Genomic DNA, 22,432 nt, shown 5'->3' with positions numbered 1-22,432 from the left:
GGGGGGGGGGGTGGAGCACCGGGTATCGCTGTACGCGGATGATCTGCTCTTGTACACCTCGGACCCGGTGGAAGGGATGGGGGGAGGTTATGCAGATCTTGGGGGGGAATTTGGCAGGTTCTCTGGGTACAAATTGAACACGGGGGGAAAAAGTGAATTGTTCTTGATCCAGGCAAGGGGGCAGGAGAGGAGACTGAAGGAGCTGCCACTCAGGACGGTAGAGAGGAGCTTTCCCAGTCTGAAGGCACTGGAGGACAAGTTCAAGCTGCCGCCGGGGAATGGTTTCAGATATTTACATGTCCAGGACTTTCTGAGGAAACAGGTGTTGGCTTTCCTGCTGATCCCGCCACGGGGGATACAGGACAGAGTAGTCTCCGGCACCTGGGTGGGAGAGGGGAAGGTGCCAGATATCTATCAGGAGTTGTTGGAAGCGGAGGAGACCATGGTGGAGGAACTGAAGGGCAAGTGGGAGGAGAAGCTAGGTGGGGAGTTAGAGGCGGGTCTGTGGGCGGACGCCCTAAACAGGGTTAATTCCTCATCATCATGTGCCAGGCTCAGTCTAATACAGTTTAAGGTGGTACACCGGGCACACATGACGGCGGCGAGGATGAGCAAGTTTTTTGGGGTAGAAGATAGATGTGCGAGGTGTGCGGAAGCCCAGCAAACCATGTCCATATGTTTTGGGCATGCCCGAAGCGTGGAGGATTCTGGCAGGGGTTTGCCAAGGCAATGTCCAAGGTGCTAGGTACGCGGGTGGTGCCGAGTCCAGAGATGGCGATCTTCGGCGTGTCGGAAGACCCGGGAGTTCAGGGAGTGAAAGAGGCCAATGTTTTGGCCTTTGCCTCCCCTGGTAGCCTGGAGACGGATCCTTTTAATGTGGAGGGACTCAAAGCCCCCGAGTGTGGAGACTTGGGTCAGTGACATGGCTGGGTTTCTCAAGCTGGAGAAAATAATGTTTGCCTTGAGGGGGACAATGCTGGGGTTCTCTCGGAGGTGGCAGCCGTTCGTCAACTTTCTCGGGGAAATTAAAATGTCAATGGAAGCAGCATTCTGAAGGGGGGGCGGGTAGGTGCAATATGGTTAAGGGATGTACAGAAGGGGTTGGGTGGGAAATGTCTAGTTTACCATGTTGATGTTTATGTTATTGTTTTGTTTGTAAATGACTCCTGAGCAACAGAGTGGAATTATTGAACAGCATGGTCTTCACTGTCAGTGAACTTTGGAGCCCTCAGCCAGAGGACAAAGACTGAATGGTTCACTATTGTATCCGTCCTTTCTGATCAACAAGTGTGAAGACTCTGCTGATTGCTGCTTCTCACTGGAATATATTTTCAATATCTCCTAGGCAACACCACTTTATCACCATATTTCAGTATCTCGAGAACTCATTAAAAGCAGCAAGATAGGGTGGGATAACAGGTAAATAGACAAAAGGACATGATTAAAGTAAATGGAAAAGACTGAGAATGGTGACTTCCGGGTGCGGCGATGACCAGCTGAGTCGCACATTTCGGCAGCTCCCTGTGAAACGGACTTTTGGGCTCTTGATAGGAGCCCCAACGGCAATTTTGACGGCTAAAAACACTGTGCGGTAAACCAGAAGGGAATCCCCCCCTGGATACGGATGGAAAAAGGAGAGGGAAGTGGCCAGATTGCAGTGGATCCTTTAGAACAGCGGCAAGGAAGGCAAGCAAAAACCAAGATGGCGTCGGAAGGTGGCAGTTTAACATGGGGCCCTGAACAACAAGAGTTCTTGAAATGCTGTGTGGAAGAGATCAAAAAGGAAATGAAGAAAGAGCTGTTGGCCCCGATACTACAGGCGATCGAAGGGCTGAAGGAGGAACAAAAGACCCAGGAGCGGGAGCTTCGGGTCGTGAAGGCAAAGGCAGCCGAGAATGAGGACGATATACAGGGCCTGGTGGTGAAGACGGAGACGCAGGAGGCACATCAGAAACGATGTGTGGAAAGGTTGGAGGCACTGGAGAACAACGCAAGGAGGAGGAACCTGAGGATTCTTGGTCTTCCTGAAGGTGTGGAGGGAGCGGACGTCGGGGCATATGTGAGCACGATGCTGCACTCGTTAATGGGAGCGGAGGCCCCGGCAGGTCCGTTGGAGGTGGAGGGAGCATACCGAGTGATGGCGCGAGGACCGAGAGCAGGAGAAATTCCCAGAGCCATAGTGGTGAGATTCCTCCGTTTTAAGGATAGAGAAATGGTCCTTAGATGGGCGAAGAAAACTCGGAGTAGTAAATGGGAGAACGCGGTGATCCGCGTTTATCAAGACTGGAGTGCGGAGGTGGCGAGAAGGAGGGCGAGCTTTAATCGGGCCAAGGCGGTGCTTCATAAAAAGAAGATAAAATTTGGAATGCTGCAACCGGCAAGACTGTGGGTCACATATCGAGAGAGGCACCACTACTTTGAGACGGCGGATGAAGCGTGGACTTTTATTGTGGAAGAAAAACTGGAATGAGCGGGTTATTAAAAAGAACGTTCGAACAAAGTGGTGGGGCGAATGTGGGGGGCAAAGAGGGGTTTTATGTACTAATCCTGCGATGCGGTAACTTTTCTCTCTCCCACAGGTGGTGATGAGGGGAGGTGGAGGAGATGGGGCGTTGGCCATTGGGGGCGGGGCCAAGGGAGAAGCGCGGGCTTGGTTCCCGCGCTATGATAATCATGGCGGGAATAGAGAAGCAGGAAGGAGGGGGCGTCGCACGGTGCGAGCCGAGGTCACGGAGGGAAGCAGAGGTCAGCCAGAGTTTGCTGACTTCTGGGAGCAACATAGGGGAGTAATTACGCTAGCGGGGGCGGGTGGGAGGGGGGAATTACTGGGTTGCTGCTGCTGGGGAGAGGGGGGAGCTGGTATGGGAGAGGATGGGCGGGGGGACACCGCCTGGGGGAGATACAGCTGCGTGGGAACCGGGTGAGGAGCTGGAAAAAGATGGTGGCTAATCGACAAGGGGGGGGGGGGCGGTAGGAAGCCCCCCAACTCGGCTGATCACGTGGAACGTGAGCGGGCTGAACGGGCCGATAAAGAGGGCACGGGTACTCGCGCACCTTAAGAAACTTAAGGCAGATGTGGTTATGTTACAGGAAACGCACCTGAAACTGATAGACCAGGTTAGGCTACGCAAAGGATGGGTGGGGCAGGTGTTCCATTCGGGGCTAGATGCGAAAAACAGGGGGGTGGCTATATTAGTGGGGAAGCGGGTAATGTTCGAGGCAAAGACTATAGTGGCGGATAACGGGGGCAGATACGTGATGGTGAGTGGCAAACTACAGGGGGAGACGGTGGTTTTGGTAAACGTATATGCCCCGAACTGGGATGATGCCAATTTTATGAGGCGGATGCTAGGACGCATTCCGGACCTAGAGATGGGAAAGCTGATAATGGGGGGAGATTTTAATACGGTGTTGGAACCAGGGCTGGATAGGTCGAAGTCCAGGACTGGAAGGAGGCCGGCAGCAGCCAAGGTACTTAAAGATTTTATGGAGCAGATGGGAGGTGTAGACCCGTGGAGATTTAGCAGACCTAGGAGTAAGGAGTTCTCGTTTTTCTCCTATGTCCATAAAGTCTACTCGCGAATAGACTTTTTTGTGCTGGGTAGGGCATTGATCCCGAAGGTGAGGGGAACGGAGTATACGGCTATAGCCATTTCGGATCACGCTCCACACTGGGTGGACTTGGAGATAGGGGAGGAAACAGGAGGGCGCCCACCCTGGAGAATGGACATGGGACTAATGGCAGATGAGGGGGTGTGTCTAAGGGTGAGGGGGTGCATTGAAAAGTACTTGGAACTCAATGATAATGGGGAGGTCCAGGTGGGAGTGGTCTGGGAGGCGTTGAAGGCGGTGGTTAGAGGGGAGCTGATATCAATAAGGGCACATAAAGGGAAGCAGGAGAGTAAGGAACGGGAGCGGTTGCTGCAAGAACTTTTGAGGGTGGACAGACAATATGCGGAAGCACCGGAGGAGGGACTGTACAGGGAAAGGCAAAGGCTACATGTAGAATTTGACTTGCTGACTACAGGCACTGCAGAGGCACAATGGAGGAAGGCACAGGGTGTACAGTACGAATATGGGGAGAAGGCGAGCAGGTTGCTGGCACACCAATTGAGGAAAAGGGGAGCAGCGAGGGAAATAGGGGGAGTGAGGGATGAGGAAGGAGAGATGGAGCGGGGAGCGGAGAGAGTGAATGGAGTGTTCAAGACATTTTATAAAAAATTATATGAAGCTCAACCCCCGGATGGGAGGGAGAGAATGATGGGCTTCTTGGATCGGCTGGAATTTCCCAAGGTGGAAGAGCAGGAAAGGGTGGGACTGGGAGCACAGATCGAGGTAGAAGAAGTGGTGAAAGGAATTAGGAGCATGCAGGCGGGAAAGGCCCCGGGACCGGATGGATTCCCAGTCGAATTCTATAGAAAATATGTGGACTTGCTCGCCCCGGTACTGACGAGGACCTTTAATGAGGCAAAGGAAAGGGGACAACTGCCCCCCGACTATGTCTGAAGCAACGATATCGCTTCTCTTAAAGAAGGAAAAGGACCCGCTACAATGCGGGTCCTATAGACCTATTTCCCTCCTAAATGTAGATGCCAAGGTCCTGGCCAAGGTAATGGCAATGAGAATAGAGGAATGTGTCCCGGGGGTGGTCCACGAGGACCAAACTGGGTTTGTGAAGGGGAGACAGCTGAACACAAATATACGGAGGTTGTTAGGGGTAATGATGATGGCCCCACCAGAGGGAGAAACGGAGATAGTAGTGGCGATGGATGCCGAGAAAGCATTTGATAGAGTGGAGTGGGATTATTTGTGGGAGGTGTTGAGGAGATTTGGTTTTGGAGAGGGGTATGTTAGATGGGTGCAGCTGTTGTATAGGGCCCCAGTGGCGAGCGTGGTCACGAATGGACGGGGATCTGCATATTTTCGGCTCCATAGAGGGACAAGGCAGGGATGCCCTCTGTCCCCATTATTGTTTGCACTGGCGATTGAGCCCCTGGCGATAGCGTTGAGGGGTTCCAAGAAGTGGAGGGGAGTACTTAGGGGAGGAGAAGAGCACCGGGTATCTTTGTATGCGGACGATTTGCTACTATACGTGGCGGACCCAGCGGAGGGGATGCCAGAAATAATGCGGATACTTGGGGAGTTTGGGGATTTTTCAGGGTATAAATTGAACATGGGGAAAAATGAGTTGTTTGTGGTGCATCCAGGGGAGCAGAATAGAGAAATAGAGGACCTACCGTTGAGGAAGGTAACAAGGGACTTTCGTTACCTGGGGATCCAGATAGCTAAGAATTGGGGCACATTGCATAGGTTAAATTTAACGCGGTTGGTGGAACAGATGGAGGAGGATTTCAAGAGATGGGATATGGTATCCCTGTCAATGGCAGGGAGGGTGCAGGCAGTTAAGATGGTGGTCCTCCCGAGATTCCTCTTTGTGTTTCAGTGCCTCCCGGTGGTGATTACGAAGGCTTTTTTTAAAAGGATTGAAAAGAGCATCATGGGTTTTGTGTGGGCCGGGAAGACCCCGAGAGTGAGGAAGGGATTCTTACAGCGTAGCAGGGATAGGGGGGGGCTGGCACTACCGAGCCTAAGTGAGTATTATTGGGCCGCTAATATTTCAATGGTGAGTAAGTGGATGGGAGAGGAGGAGGGAGCGGCGTGGAAGAGATTAGAGAGGGCGTCCTGTAGGGGGACTAGCCTACAGGCTATGGTGACAGCCCCATTGCCGTTCTCACCGAGGAACTACACCACAAGCCCGGCGGTGGTGGCTACACTGAAGATTTGGGGACAGTGGAGACGGCATAGGGGAAAGACTGGAGCCTTGGGGGGGGTCCCCGATAAGAAACAACCATAGGTTTGCCCCGGGGGGAATAGATGGGGGATATGGAATGTGGCAAAGAGCAGGAATAACGCAACTGAAAGATCTGTTTGTGGATGGGAAGTTCGCGAGTCTGGGAGCGCTGACCGAGAAATATGGGTTGCCCCATGGGAATGCATTCAGGTATATGCAACTGAGGGCTTTTGCGAGGCAACAGGTGAGGGAATTCCCGCAGCTCCCGACACGAGAGGTGCAGGACAGAGTGATCTCAAAGACATGGGTGGGGGATGGTAAGGTGTCAGATATATATAGGGAAATGAGGGACGAAGGGGAGACTATGGTAGATGAACTAAAAGGGAAATGGGAAGAAGAGCTGGGGGAGGAGATCGAGGAGGGGCTGTGGGCAGATGCCCTAAGCAGGGTAAACTCGTCGTCCTCGTGTGCCAGGCTAAGCCTGATTCAGTTTCAGGTATTACACAGGGCACATATGACTGGAGCACGGCTCAGTAAACTTTTTGGGGTGGAGGATAGGTGTGCGAGGTGCTCGAGAAGCCCAGCGAATCATACCCATATGTTTTGGTCATGCCCGGCACTACAGGGGTTTTGGATGGGGGTGACAAAGATGCTTTCAAAAGTAGTAGGAGTCCGGGTCGAACCAAGCTGGGGGTTGGCTATATTTGGGGTTGCACAAGAGCCGGGAGTGCAGGAGGCGAGAGAGGCCGATGTTTTGGCCTTTGCGTCCCTAGTAGCCCGGCGCAGGATATTGCTAATGTGGAAAGAAGCCAAGCCCCCGGGGGTGGAGACCTGGATAAATGACATGGCGAGGTTTATAAAGCTAGAGCGGATTAAGTTCGTCCTAAGGGGGTCGGCTCAAGGGTTCACCAGGCGGTGGCAACCGTTCGTCGAATACCTCGCAGAAAGATAGACGGAATGGGAAAAAGAAGGCAGCAGCAGCAGCCCAGGATCGGGAGGGGGAGAGAGGAGGAGGAGGAGGAGGAGGAACCAGAAGGACTCTCAGGGTTGTTAATATATACTGTATAGTATGTATAGGTCGTTGCTACAGATAATTATATATTGGACTGTTAAATTATATTTTTGGAGAGTGTTACTTGTGACAAGGCAGTTGCCAATTAGGGCTAGTTTTTATTTTTGTTATTTATTATTTATTCATTTTTTGTTTATAAAATAGGTCATTGTTATTTGTGTTGTTATAATATTGTGTAAAGGATGCACAATGTACTGTGTTGGTTGACCAAAAATTTTCAATAAAATATTTAATAAAAAAAAAGACTGAGAATGGTGTGCAGTGTAGAACAGGCTACTGATTCACCATGAGCTCATTACAGACTCCAATCCTGGCAATCTCACTCCACAAAGCCCACTCAGTAAACTTTCATTCACAACAAAATAAATTGAACTTCACTCTCTTCACAAGATAATTATGGATGACAAAGGCCATCTAGCACAGTTTATCCCATCCATCCCAAAATGACATGCAGACATGTATTAGGAACAGGAGTAGGCCGTTCAGCCCCTCGAACCTTCTAACACGTTTGATAACATTTCCCACATTATACCGGTGACGACGATTCAAAAGTATTTAATTGGCTGTAAAGCAATTTGGGACATTGTGACAGGTTCTGTATAAATGTAGGATGTGTCTTTCTATCATTACACCTGCATGCAGTAGGCAGAGTGACTGTAGCAATGGTGGAATTGGAGACCCAATGCTGATTCTCACCGGTTAATTAATCACAGAGAAATCAACTGATGTTAGGAAAGTGGTTGCAAAGAAATCACTATATTTACAAAACAATGTAACTCTGCAGCTAACCTTCACCACCCCCCCCCCCCCCCCCCCGGCCAACAACCCTGCCCCCTCATCTATCCTCCTCCTCCAAACCTCCTCTAACCTACCCCAACACCCACTCCAACCTACCCCTCCCACCCCATTCCTCCTCCAACACCCAACCTCCCTCCAACCCCCCCTCCCCACATAGCATCCAGTTAATTGTAAGATTACAGGAATTTGACTTGACCGTTCTTCAAGCAGGAACCCTTTCAGTTGTTGCTGTTGCTTCGCCCCTTAAGGCAGCTTTGTGGTTTTCTGGTGGCATTTTAAAATCATAGAATCCCTACAGTGCAGGTGGAGGCCATTCGGCCCATTGAGTCCGCATGACCCTCTGAAAGAACACCCTCCCGGGGCCCACTCCCCCATCCTATCCTCGCAACTTCCGCAAATCTGCACATCTTTGGACACAGAGGGACAATTTAGTATGGCCAATCCACCTAACCTGCACATCTTTGGACTGTGGGAGGAAACCGGAGCACCCGGAGGAAATCCACGCAGACACGGAGAGAATGTGCAGACTCCACACAGATGGTCACCCAAGGCCGGAATTGAATCCCTGGGGCTGTGAGGCACTGTGCCACCATGCTAGCAAAATAGAAATTGGAATCATGAAGCTGCCTGAAGATTGTAAGCCGCACCCGTGACTGAGCAAAACTGACCTGATACTGACAGTGCAGATTTTAATATAACGGAACTTGGCCTAACCGATCTGGCTTTGTTTCAGTTGGCCTTTCAGGCCACCAGTTCTGGCGGCTCAGGCTGGACAACAAGAAACAGTTTACAACGTAGAGCCCGATCTTCCTCCAGTGTTTGCCATTGTCTGCACCCCCTTCTGGCCCTGCCCACACCACCCATCCACCATCCCCTGTGTGGGTGGGCTGTTGAATTAAAGGCCAGAGTTGGAGGAATTGATGGCTATAAGGCTGAAGGAGAGGCAAGATCATGATCAGTTTTAAATTTGAGGCTTTGGGAACTGGAGCAGGTCAGTGAATACCATTAAAGGAACATGGCTTGGTATAATTGTGGACCAGAACACAATACATGCAGCAGAGGCCTGGCTATGAAAACGGGTCTGGGAGGCCGAGCCAGGAGAGCACTGAAATGGTTGAGTAAAAGTTTCCTGGTTTGACCTGAGACACGAGTGAGAAGGGGATGGAGTTTGGAAATTGCAAAGCCATTAGCCTTGGTCCTTACTACAAACTATTACCTAACTACTGGCTTCATTAGCCTCCCCGACAACAGGCTAAACTGTACTTGACCACATGTCAAGCTTCCCACATCACAGCCATGCTACCTCTATTTTCATCTCTGTGACATTGCCTGACTCCACATCCAGGCCTTTGCTGCCTCTATGGGCACAGTTTAACTAAATGGGAACAGAGTCCCAAAGCGAGCGGGTTTAGGTGCAGGTTTCCCGGCGCTCTAGTTCGATAGGGGGCCTCGGCGGGGACCGCGCAGCTGAGGCTGCACATAGTCCCGTTTCAGCACCGAGGAGCTCAGCTCACCGGAACTCATCAGTGTAGCGAGAGATCGGGATACCATTTATAAAAGGCGATCTCATCTCTGAATCCCCCTCACCCATCCCCAACGCACTGTGTAGGAGGGTCCCTGCCTCCCCCTGCATCTCTCCGAACACCCGTGTAGAGCACCCAGGCCGGATCACCAGTTCTTGATTAATAAGGGGATCAGGGGTTATGGGGAAAAAGCAGGGGAATGGGATTGAGAAAACTATCAGCCATGGTTGAATGGCGGAGTAGACCCAATGGGCCAAGTAGCCTAATTCTGCTCCTATGTCTTATGCCCACTGTGCAAAGAAATGCCAGCCTGGCACCCTGGCAGTGCCATCTGGGCACCTTGGCAGTGCCAGGCAGGCACCAGGTGGCAGTGCCAGGATGCCACCCACCCACATGAGTGTAGTTCCATGTGGTTCCCGTTCGTGGAGACCAGTACTGAACGGCACTCGCCCAAGATCTCTGAGGCGAAGGGGATAGATCCCAACGTCTCAGATACCTTGGGAAATTGCATATTAAAGTGGAACCAGCTGTCTCACTTTAATATGCAGATTTGCCAAAACGTGATCCCGCCACAATGGGTGGGATTTACATCACAACATCTCGCAAGATCGTCTTAAGATGTCACGAGGTGTGTCGTGACGGGTAGCTCCGTGGAGCGGGCCTCCCAGCCTCTATTGGCCTCGTTGCACCGCAGCGAGCTGCTTTTCAGATGCAGTGTGGCCGCTCACTTGCGCTCTATGATTCTAGTCTCAACTATTCCTGGCTTGTCTGCATTTGAAGAAGAATCTCCATAAAACTGAGAACATCCAGAACTCTGCTGCCCAAATCCTAACTCGCAGTGACTCCTGTTCTTCAATTACATCCTGTGCTCACAGAACTACATTGGCTCCTGGTAAAGTAACAACTCAAAATTCTCATCCTTGTTTTCAAATCCCTCCATGATCTTGCTTCTCCCTATCTCTTCAAACCCCAGCTCCGCAAGCTTCCAAGATCTCTGCACACCATTGGTGGCAGTTCCTTCAGCTTTCTTGGTCCCATTCTCTGGAATTCCCTCCCTACCTCGCTTTCTTCCTTTTAAACTGCTCCCTAATATCTACCTCTTTGGTCAAGCTTTTGCCTATCTGCAAAAGGCAGGAGAATGGGGATGAGAAAAATATCAGCCATGATTGAATGGCGGAGCAGACTCGATGGGCCGAGTGGCCTAATTCTGCTCCTATGTCTTATGTGACTCAGTGTTGCTTTATAACTCTTGTGAAAGCACCATGGACTGTTTTATTATCTTAAAAATGCTTTATATAACACAAGTTGTTTGTTGTGTTGTGTGGGACTGAAGATAGTGGCTTTGATCTGGTGTTGGTCAGGCAGCGTGAAGCCTCAAGACAGTGAAGAGTTTGAGAGGTGGAAGGGGGTGGGTGATGAGGGTACATTTTATGTCGCTGATGTTGCCGAGGAGGTAGTATAAAGATGAAGGAGAATGTCAAGGATAGCTTCTTCGGACCTCCAGAGGGCACAGGAAGACAAGACATCCCTGGAGATATGCTGACTATGATTGGATAGATCAGAGTTAAACCAAATGAGGAGAATCCCATTGGAGACAGCTGGTCTGATCAGCCATGTCAAAGGCTACAGAGAGGTCAAGCAGATAGAACGCAGTTGCACAGAATGCCATTTTTGAGCTTTATTGGAATGGTTTCAGAGCTGTGCTGAGACTGAAGCCTGATTGGAGAGATTGAAACAAGATATTTTGGAAAATGTGGGGGTCCGAGGCAGGGAGGGAGTGAATGGGGGTGGGAGTTGGTTTGAGGCTGAGAAACCTGAAAGAAAAGGGTCTGGATTCTCCGTTTTGGAGACTAAGTCCCCACGCTGTTGTGAAATCGCTTGTGGTTTTACGGCAGGAGAACTGGCGTAAAACAGCCACCGATTTCCACGTTTTGCTGGGGGCTAGCAGGGAGGCAGCGTAGAGCTTGCAGCTCTAGCTGCCGATACGGCCCCCAGCACCTCTGGTTCCGAGGCCGCGCATGCGCATGCGCATGGCAGCGGCCCCAGCGTGCTCCATGGCGGACTCAGCCCGCAGACCTGGACCGCCAAAGTAGTGCCCCCCTTTAGCCGCTCGCACGCCACGGACCGCCCGCTCACAGTGCCCCCAGCCCCGAATGAAGCACCCCCTGCCCGCGGATCGGCCCTCTCCCGACTGTAGCTGCCCTGGACTGAGTCCACAGCCGCCACGCCGAGTTCACGAATGGTGTCAACACGCTGTCATGAACCCGGCCGGTCGAGGACTGAGCATCGCGGGGGGGGAGAATTTTCAGGGGGCGGAGAATTAAAAAAACCGGTGCCGCTCCTGATTTTGGCGCCAAAACGGATTCTCCGCCCCATCGCCGAACACTATTTTGGTGTCGGGGTGTGGAGAATCAAGTCCAAGGTTTCCCCACAAATCTCGAAAGTGAATGGATGGACTCCATTATCAATTAATCTTCTGTTTCCCGGCTACACAGAATCAGATTGAGAGATTGCAGGGCTGTCTGGCGGATGGGCCTGCTGCACTAGGCTGCAACAGGGGACTGGAGAGGAGCAGCAGGAGGAGGAGGAATCCAGAATCTGTCAACATTGAGGAGAATGGGGGGGTTGATGGTTTGAGAGGCCATGCTTGGGGGAGTAGTGGGGGAAAGATTGATCATAATGTTGGGTGGTTGGAATGCTGGACCTAGTAAATGGGAACGTACTTTTCCTCAGCCATTCAGCGATCTCTGCCTCCCTTTATCAGACAACTTTCCCAAGGTCCGAAACCCCTCGCTATCCGGGTTAAATTGAAAATGACAATTACACAAACTCAGATATTTCAAATGTCAACCCACGTATTGGGACTCTTGTCGATGGCCTGCACCCTCTCCAGCCTCTGTCAAAATATGGAGTATGAGGCAGGATTCCGACTTTTAACATTTTAACACCTCACTCCAGTGCTTCCCTTAACGTTTGTCAGTTTAAGCCCCCCATCCCAAAACAACCCTACAGGATTGGGAGGTGAGAATACGTTTTAACAATCTTGGAGAGGATAAGAAGTTTGGAGATGGGGTGGGAGCTTGCAAGGATGAGTGGTTAAAACAGGGTTTTTTTTTCATGAAGAATGGGTTCCTTATGGTGGCTTTGAAAGAGAGGGAGTTGAACAATCCTTGATAAATAGGAAGCATTTATAATCACAGCAAGCAAGGATACCAAGGAGGGAGGTTGAACACGAGGACGAGGAGTACATCACTCAACCTATTGAGCCTGCTCTGCCATTCTCTACCACCTTGGCTGATCTTGGGTTTCAACTCCATTTTCCCGCCCATTCCGCATATCTTTAATTCCCTGAGAGACCAAAAATCTATCTATCCCCAGCCTTAAATATATTCAATGATAGAGCATCCATACCCCTCTGAGGTGGGGAATTCCAAAGATCCACAACCTATTGAGCAAAGTAATTTCTCCTCATCTCAACCTAAATGATCGCCCCTTATCCGCAGACTGTGCCACACACCAGATTTTAGATTCCTCAACTAGTAGAGATTACTGGTCTCTCCGTGTCCACCTTATCAAACCGTTTCAGAATCTTCTGGGTGTTAATGGGAGCGCGCCTCATTCTTAAAAACCCCAGAGAAAATAGACCCAATTTACTCAGCCTCTCATCATAGTGTTATGGGCCAGGGTTAAGAGAACCCCAAAGTGTATCATGGAGTTCACCTGACCCACAACTTTTAATAGATTGTGGTATGGGGAGCACACGGCCCACTCTACAGGTGTGGTACAGCAGAAATGGAAAAGTATTTTTTAAAGCAAAAGAATGTTTATTCTATGAACTCAAGTTGACCTTTTTAAAACATACAGTGAACATCTTAGCAACCATTAATTCAAATACAACCCCCAAAGAATACAACACTAAGTAAACCTTTAAGCTTTCCTTTTTAACATCCATACGACCTAAAAAACAAAACCTTTAACAGAAGCACATCAGGTTAAAGTCACTACTGAAAACATTTATAATTCTGAATTCACCAAATGATCACGAGGTAGTCTTTTCATGGCAGAGATCAACCGTACAGCTGCTCTGTCTGGCTTCAGCTCCCACACTGAAAACTAAACTAAAACACACCCTGCAGCCTGCTGAAAAACGAAAGTAAAAAGCTGACACAGCCCAGCTCCACCCACTCTCTGACATCACTGCAGTAGTAAACACCCATTTCTTAAAGGTACTCCCACATGACAATAGGCCAACTCCCTCATCCTAGGGACCAATCTAGTGAACCTTCACTGTACCTCCTCCAATGTAAGTGTGTCCTTTCTTAAATGTGCAGACTAAAACTGCGCACAGTGCTCCAGATGTGACCTCACCAAAGCCCTGTACAATTGGCTGATGAACGGTTCAGTCAGACCATTAGATGTAGGAGCAGAAGTAGGCTATTTTCCTATTGAGTCTGCTCTGCATTCAGTGAGATCATGGCTGATCTGATATAATCCTCAACTCCACTTTCCAACCTCATCCCCATAACCTTTGATTCCCTTACTGATTAAAAATCTGCCCTTCTCAGTCTTGAACATACTTAACGACCCAACTTCTACAGCTCTCTGCAGTAAAGAATTCCACAGATTCTCTACCCTCTGAGAGAAGAAATTCCTCTTAATCTCTATTTTAAATAGGCAACCTCTTACTCTGAGATTATGCCCTCTGGTCCTACAATCTCCCACAAGGAGAAACAATATCTCGGCATCTACCGTGTCAAGCTCCCTGCTATATGTCTCAATAAGGTTGGCTCCCATTCTTCTGAACTCCAATGAGTACAGGCCCAACCTACTGAACCTTTCCTCATGAGAAAAGCCCTCCATATCCGAGATCAACCTAGTGAACTTCCTCCGGATTGCCTCCAATGCTGCTATATCTTTCCTTGGATAAGGGGACCAAAACTGTTCACAATTTTGAGGGTCAAGACATCCATAGCCAGAGGTCTTATTGACGAGATGAACATCAGGGCAGCATGGTAGCACAGTGGTTAGCACAGTTGCTCCACAGCTCCAGGGTCCCAGGTTCAATTCCGGCCTAGGGTGACTGTTTGTGTGGAGTCTGCACGTTCTCCCCGTGTTTGCGTTAGTTTCCTCCGGGTGCTCCGGTTTCTTCCCACAGTCCAAAGATGTGCGGGTTAGGTGGATTGGCCATGCTAAATTGCCCTTCGTGTCCAAAAAGGTTAAGTGGGGTTACGGGGGTAGGGTGGAGCATGGGCTTGAGTAGGGTTCTCTTTCCAAGAGCTGGTGCAGACTCAATGGGCCAAATAGCCTTCTTCAGCATTGTAAATTCTATGAAATCAGGGGAGACAACAGAAACTGGAGGAGTTGGGTGTAGGGGAGTGCTGGTGTGACACGTGTTGAAGTGGGTGCTGGGGCGAGAACAGGTTTGACACGGTAGGGAATTGTGAGGACTGGGAACCACCAGAGGTAGCGTACCAATGTGGCTCTTAATGACAAAGATGTTCATGAGATCCTTGTGTATTATTTTTTTAAGATGAGGGTGAAGGAAGAAAGGGTTTAAGGGGAAGTTTAGGGGCAGGGAACAAACTGGGTATCCCTATTCTTTGCAAGGTGATCATGGTGTGGTGCCAGTTTTGTCTGAGGAGTGAGTCTTGAAAGCGCCTGATGTGGTCCAGTCATATTGAGCAATGGGTGGTTAAAAATGGGCTGTGTGAGTGTGAGAGAAAAGCTACTCGGTATCTCAGGTGGTTGAGGAAGTGAAGAGTACAACTAAACTGGCGCAGACAGAAGCTTTTACTGGCTTTTACAGGTATCAAAGGGTAACATGGACGACCAGCAGCTGCAGAAATATAGAGGCAAACTGAGGGCCAAAGGACCTCCGATCTCGGAGTAATGTTCACAAATGGTATCTCCTCTTAAACGGTGTCTGGCTACTACAGATAGACTAAAAGAATAACTCCTCTCACATTTACCTTGTTATGTTGGGTTCAGTTTGAGTTCAAAGCTACCACCTTGTCCTTAATGTCTCAGGCCCTGCCCCCGGCATCTATCTTCCAGAAATGAAGAATTTGGACTGATACGGTAATATGAATAAAAATAAACAGCCAGGTTTTCAGATTGTCGGACATTGATTATAAATGTTGGCTTGGCTCTCTTTTCAGAAAGCTGGATGTTCTGAAGTCTGCAGTGGAAGGATCCATGGAAAAGGATTTTCAGCTGAAGGCTTTCGGGTTTGAGGCCTCTCATGAGCAGCTCCGTCAGCCTCGAGTTGTCCGAGTGGGACTTATCCAGAACAAGATAGTCCTGCCTACTGATTCCCCTGTGGCTGAGCAGGTACGGAAAGTGTGTGGGTGTACTTCAATATTTAAATTTAGACCAATGCAATGGTCAAAACAACACAAGCCCATATCGTAAGGAATGTAGAATTGCATAGAACTCACTGGCTGGAAACGGGCCCAACTCCATGCTGAGTACTGTAAATGACCCTTGAATTTTCAATGGACAAGGTGACCTGTTCCTGAGAGTGTGAGAACTTCATCACTAATCCCTCGGCCCAGCTTCTCTGCAGCCTTTTCTCCCCAGCTTCCCCTGCCATCGTCGCCCTGGGCTCCCGAAACGTTCCTCCACTCCATGGATCTCTATTCTGGGAACTGGATACAGTCCCAGTCCTGTCCGCTGCAGGGAATAGTGAGCTATTGGCAAGTCTGATTGGTGCTTAATACTTCTCCCAGCCTATCAGCAAATCCATCTATTCCATTCTTCCTTGTGTATTTACCTAGCTTCCTGTGAAATGCAGTTATCTATTTTAATCTCACTCACTTCCTGTGATCTCAAATTAACTCCCTGTGTTCACAAATTAATGTCCAGATTGGTACCTCCTCTTCAACGGTGTCTGGCAACTACAGATAAGCTAAAAGGATAACTCATCTCACATTTACCTTTTATTATTTTGGTTTCGGTTTGAGTTCAAAGCTACCAGTTCCACCTGCACCTACCTTCATTTCTCAGACCCCACATTCTAACCACTGTACAGATCAAAAGTTTCTCCTGAGACCTTGATTGGACTTATTAGTGACTATCTTACATAGGGGCGGCACAGTGGTTACCGCTGCTGCCTGACAGTGCCAGGGACCTGGTTCAATTTTGGCCTCGGGTGACTGTGGAGTTTGCATGTTCTCCCCGTGTGTGCGTGGGTTTTCTCCGGGTGCAACGGTTTCCTCCCACAGTCCAAAGATGTGCAGGTTTGGTGGATTGGCAATGATCAATTGCCCCTTAGTCTCCAAAGATGTGCAGGTTAGGTGGGGTTATGGGGATAAGGTGTGGGACTAGGTGGGGTCGGTGCAGACTCGATGGGCCTCCTGCGGCAATATAGAGATTCTATGGTTCTATTTATGGCCCCTAGTTTTGGACTCCCAAAGCAGAAATATTTTCTCTTTACACTTATCAAATTTCTTCATCATTTTAAAGACCTCTATTGAATCACCCTTCGGCCTTCTCTTTTCTATAGAAAAGAACTATAGCTTGTTTACTCTTTCCTGCTAGGTATAACCTCGCTCTGTTCTGGTATCATCCTTGAATCTTTTTTGCACACTCTCCAGTGCCTCTATATTCTTTTGGTAACATGAGGCAGGATATTTTGTTTGGTAGCGTTTCCCTTCCTGCCATCTGAGAAGTCAGTGACAAACACGTCCTCGCTCATACTGGCCGTCTGGCAGCCATTTCACGCTCGTGGGGAAATGTGTCCCCACCCACCTGTCCTGACCGAGGCCTGAACAAAGTGAATTTTTGGCTTCCTCCTTCTGCCCTTGAACTCCTCTCGCTAGCCTGAAAATTGAGGCTGGGCAGGAAACAGCCCTTAAATGGTCAATAATTGGCCACTTAAGGGCCACAACTGAGGCAAGGGCAGGTGGGCCAACCTAGGTCTTGCCTGTCCCAGCGTAAAGTGTTGGAGAGGTGAGGCGAAGGACATAAAATTCTGCCCACGGAGACCAGGACTGTGTGATCTAAACAAGTTTAGCTTCAATCCTTTTCCATTCTGATCCTCCCACTAAATAGCAATAACTTGCTGTCCTCCTTGATTTTTTTTTTTAACTTGCTGTGCTATTTTTAAAGATCTGTGGACCTGTAATGTATGATAAAAATAGAGTGTGATAATGATAAACATGCTAAATAATTAATAACTTAACAGCTGGGAAATTATTTTTTCCCAGTTCTAACAGTAGTGCTTGGGGTTTAAGAAGATGCAGGCGCAGCAGTTGTCTGGCAGTCAGTGATCCATCTAGTGGCTCCAGAGAGACAATAAATTACAGGAATTAAATTTAAACAGTTGCTAAACATCAGCAGAAGCGGAAGGTTGGATTATTAGATCATATGTACTGACAGGCAGCATGTACTGAGGGCAGCACGGTAGCATTGTGGATAGCACAATTGCTTCACAGCTCCAGGGTCCCAGGTTCGATTCCGGCTTGGGTCACTGTCTGTGCGGAATCTGCACATCCTCCCCGTGTGTGCGTGGGTTTCCTCCGGGTGCTCCGGTTTCCTCCCACAGTCCAAAGTTGTGCAGGTTAGGTGGATTGACCATGATAAATTGCCCTTGGTGTCCAAAATTGCCCTTAGTGTTGGGTGGGGTTACTGGGTTATGGGGATAGGGTGGAGGTGTTGACCTTGGGTAGGGTGCTCTTTCCAAGAGCCGGTGCAGACTCGATGGGCCGAATGGCCTCCTTCTGCACTGCAAATTCTATGATAATTCTATGACAGGATGGCTGTTCTTTATAGTCAGGTTTTAAAGACAACTTTCTTTGATGGCATACACAATGTAGACAGGAGGATAATTGATGATAGTGAATGTGGACACTATTCTGGGATGATGAGGTGAACTGCACCATGAATTAATAATTTGCATTTCTATAATTCTATTTAATGCAATTAAATGGTCCAGGGTATTTGATAAGGAATGTTAAGACGATCGAGGTGGAGATATCGGGACAGGTTCAATTGAGCATCTTAAAAGAGAAGATTTGATAGCAGTGTTTAAGATCACGAGGGGTCTGGACTGAGTAGATAGGGAGATGCTGATCCCACGCAGGTGCCAGAACGAGAGGGAACAGATTTAAAGTAATTGCCAAAAAAAGCCAAAGCAGTCTGAGAGAGAACTTTTTCGCACAGCGAGTGGTTACGGTCTGGAATGCCCTGAGATTGCGGTTGAAGGCAGGTTCAATCAAGGCTTTCAACAGGGAATTGGATTGTTATCTGAAAAGGAAGAATGTGTAGGGATTGCGGGGAGAAGGCGGGAGAATGGCACAAAAGTGAATTGCTTAATCTGAGAGCTGCTGCAGATATGATGGGCCAAATGGCCTCCTTCAACAGTGTAACGATTCTGTGAATGTTTTAAACTGTGGGAACAGGATTAGGACATGAGTTGAAACAGCTTTGATGGAGTGAACAGAAGGAGTGTTTCCTCTTGTGGGGAAGAGCACCAAGCAAGGCCATCAATATAAGAAATCCAATTGGGAATTCAGAAGAAACTGCTTTATCCAGAGAGTGGTGGGAATTTGGACCTTGCTACCGCAGGGGTTGCTTGAGGTGAATATTACCAGATAAGAATGTAAGAAATAGAAGCAGTAGGAGGCCATATGGCCACTCGAGCCTGCTCCTCTATTCAATAAGATCATGCCTGACCTGACTGTGGCCTTAACTCTACTTTCATGCCTCTGATCCAGAACTCTTGATGCCCTTGTAGATCACAAATCTGTCCAGCTCACTCTTGAATGTATTCAGTGACACGACCCCCATTGTCCCTTGGGGAAGAGAATTCCAAAGACTAATGATCTACTGAGAGTGAGAATTCTTCCTCATCTCTGTCTTAAACGGGAAACACTTATTCTGAAATTGCCCCCTTGTTCTAGATTCTTCCCTTGAGGGGAAACATCCTCTCAGCATGTAAAGTTCCCTCACAACCTTGTCTGTTTCAGTAAATGCACCTCTAATTCTTCTGAACTATAAGATGTAGGAGCAGAAGAAGGCCCACTGAGTCTGCTCCGTCATTCAAGGAGATTGTGATCTGAAATGATAATCCTCAACTCCACTTTCCCGCCTTATCCCTATAACCTTTGATTCCTTTGCTGATTTAAAATTATGTCTATCTCAGAGCGGAACAGACACAGCCCCTGCAGTAAAGAATTCCACAGATTCAGTACCCTCTGAGAGAAGAAATTCCTTCTCATCTCTGCCTTAAATGGGTGACTCTGGTCGTAGACTCTCCCACAAGAGGAAACAATCTCTCAGCATCTAACCTGTCAAGCCCCCTGAGAATTCTATGGGCGGGATTCTCCGCTCCCGGGACTAAGTGCCCGCGCCGTCGTGAACGCCGTCGCGTTTCATGTCGGCGCGAACAGGGCCCGGGCACTACCTATTCTGGCCCCCACAGGGGGCCAGCAGGGCGCTGGAGCAGTTCACGCCGCTCCAGCCTCCTTACGCGGCGCCAAATGGACACCGCGCCAACCCGCGCATGCGCAGTTGGGGCAGCTGATTCCTGCGCATGTGCAGTTGAGCCGCGCCATCCTGCGCATGCGCGGGAAACTTCTTACGCGCACCGGCCCCTCACCGGGGTTCTAGGTCCGGTGGGGGAAGAAGCCGGCCTGCCAATCGGTGGGCCCCGATCGCGGGCCAGACCCCATCGGAGGCCCCCCTCTGAAGGAGCCCCCCCCCCCCACAGGCCACCCCCCAGCGTTCCCGCACAGTTCCCGCCGGCAGCGACCAGGGGTGAATGACACCGGCGGGGCTATCATTTTTTTCACCGGCCACTCGGCCCATCCTGGCCGGAGAATCACCGCTCGGCGTTTGCAGCGATTCTCCAAGCGGCCCGACGCAATTCTCGCGCCGCTGGTTTCGGGGGGGGGGGGGGTGAAAATTGCTTGCGGGTGTCGGAGCGGCGTGGTGTGATTCGCGCGGCGCACCGGCGTGGTGGGGGAGAATACCGCCCTATATGTCTCAGCTAGGTCACCTCACATTCTTCTAAATGCCAATGGATACAGGGCCAACCTACACAACCTCTCTTCACAAGAAAACCCTCCATACCCGGGATCAACCGCATGAACCTTCTCTAGACTGCCTCCAATGGCAGTATATAGTTCCTTAGATAAGGGGACCAAACTGTTCACAGCATTACAGGTGTGGTCTTACTTGCCTTGTGTCATTTTAGCAAGACTCCTATTTTTATACTCCATTCCCTTTGAAATGAACACGGTAAAAAGTCTTACAACACCAGGTTAAAGTCCCAACAGGTTTGTTTCGATGCTGTGGAAGCTCAGTAGTTGATTGTTAAAGTAGAGGTTGGCAATGACGTAAAGGGATGTGGGGATAGCGTGGGGGGAAAAAGCATTGATGTGGATGGTCAGTCATGATCAAATTGAATGGCAGAGCAGACTGGATAAAAGCAAATTACTGCGGATGCTGGAATCTGAAACGAAAAAGAAAATGCTGGAAAATCTCAGCAGGTCTGGCAGCATCTGTAGTGAGAGAAAAGCGCTAACGTTTCGAGTCCAATGACTTTTTGTCAAAACTGGCAGAGCAGACTCAATGGGCTGAATGGCTTAATCCAATTCCTATGTTCCTACTCGTACTAACCTACCACACCCAACATCATGATCCCTTATCTTGTGCAGTAACATTTTATGTGACACCTTATCAATCATCTTTTGGAAATCCAAGTACACTACATCTACTGAAATGAAATGAAATGAAAATCGCTTATTGTCACAAGTAGGCTTCAAATGAAGTTACTGTGAAAAGCCGCAAGTCGCCACATTCCAGCGCCTGTTCGGGGAGGCTGGTATGGGAATTAAACCGTGCTGCTGGCCTGCCTTGGTCTGCTTTCACAGCCAGCGATTTAGCCCTGTACTAAACCAGCCCCTGGTTCCCCTTTATCCACCCTCCTTGTTACATCCTCAAAGAACACTAATAAATCTGTCAAACACAATTCCATTTCACCAAACCATGTTGACTCTGCCTGATTGTATTTTGATTTTCTAAATGTTCTGCTACTATCTCTTTAATAAAGGAACCTAGCATTTTCCCAAGACAGACTAACTAGCCTATTGCTTCCTGTTTTCTGCCTCCCGCCTTTCTTGAATAGAGGTGTTACATTTGTGATTTTCTAATCCGATTGGACTGTCCAGAATCCTGGGAATTTTGGATGATGACACCTGGTGCATCCACATCGCTGCAACCACTTATATACATAACTTTAAAAAATAGGAGCCAAAGTAGGCCATTCAGTCCTTTAACCTGTTCCGTTATTCACCACCACCCCCATCCCACTTCTTTGACGACACTAGGATGCAGGCAATCAGGCTCATGGATTCATGGACCTTGTCAGCCTTTAGTCCCATTAGTTTTCTTCGTACTTGGACTCTATTGGCGGGCAGCACGGTATCACAGCACCAGGGTCCTAGGTTTGATTCCTGGCTTGGGTCACTGTCTGTGCGGAGTCTGCACATTCTCCCTACGTGGGTTTCCTCTGGGTTCTCTTGTGACAATAATAAAGATCATTATTATTATTGATCATTATTTTAAGTTCCTCTCTCTCCTTTGCCTCTTGATTTTATACTGTTATTGGGAGGATTTTAATATCTTCTATTGCAAAAATGGATACAAAATACTTGTTCAAAAATGAAGGGTATTTAAGGGGAGACTCTATAAGCAGATGAGGGAGAAAGGAACAAAGAACTAAAGAAAAGTACAGCATAGGAACAGGCCCTTCGGCTCTCCAAATCTGCGCCGACCATGCTGCCCATCTTAACCTAAAACCTTCTACACTTCCATGGTATGTATCCCTCTATTCCCATCCAATTCATGTATTTGTCAAGACGCCCTTAAACTCACTATTGTCCCTGCTTCCACCACCTCCTCCGGCAGTGAGTTCCAGGCACCCACTACCCTCTGTGTATAAAAAAAAAAAAAGTTCCCTTGCATATCTCCTCTAAACTTTGTCCCTTGCACCATGAACCTATGCCCTCTAGTAATTGACTCTTTCACCCTGGGAAAAAGCTTCTGACTATCCATCCTGTCCATGCCCCTCATAATTTTGTAGACTTCTATCAGGTCGCCCTCCACCTCGTTCCAGTGAGAACAAACTGAGTTCATCCAACCTTTCCTCATAGCTAATGCATAGCAGGCAACATCCTGGTAAACCTCTTCTGTACCTTCCCCAAATCCTCCACATCCTTCTGGTAGTGTGGCAAACAGAATTGA

General features: G+C 49.0%; 1 protein-coding gene across 1 annotated transcript in view; it reads left to right on the top strand.

The window, feature by feature from the left end:
• The window catches only part of upb1 (ureidopropionase, beta), a 286,897-nt gene that overhangs the window by 8,104 nt on the left and 256,361 nt on the right, over positions 1-22,432 (top strand). Inside the window, exon 2 of the mRNA XM_072499643.1 lies at positions 15,343-15,514. Coding sequence (XP_072355744.1) covers positions 15,343-15,514 — 172 coding nt within the window. The remainder of the gene's footprint in view (positions 1-15,342; positions 15,515-22,432) is intronic.

The sequence above is a fragment of the Scyliorhinus torazame genome, chromosome 1 (assembly GCF_047496885.1).
Source record: "Scyliorhinus torazame isolate Kashiwa2021f chromosome 1, sScyTor2.1, whole genome shotgun sequence".
In the NCBI taxonomy this organism is placed as follows: domain Eukaryota; kingdom Metazoa; phylum Chordata; class Chondrichthyes; order Carcharhiniformes; family Scyliorhinidae; genus Scyliorhinus; species Scyliorhinus torazame.
Note: the sequence above shows the minus strand (reverse complement) of the source record. Positions and strands in the feature narration are given on the sequence as shown.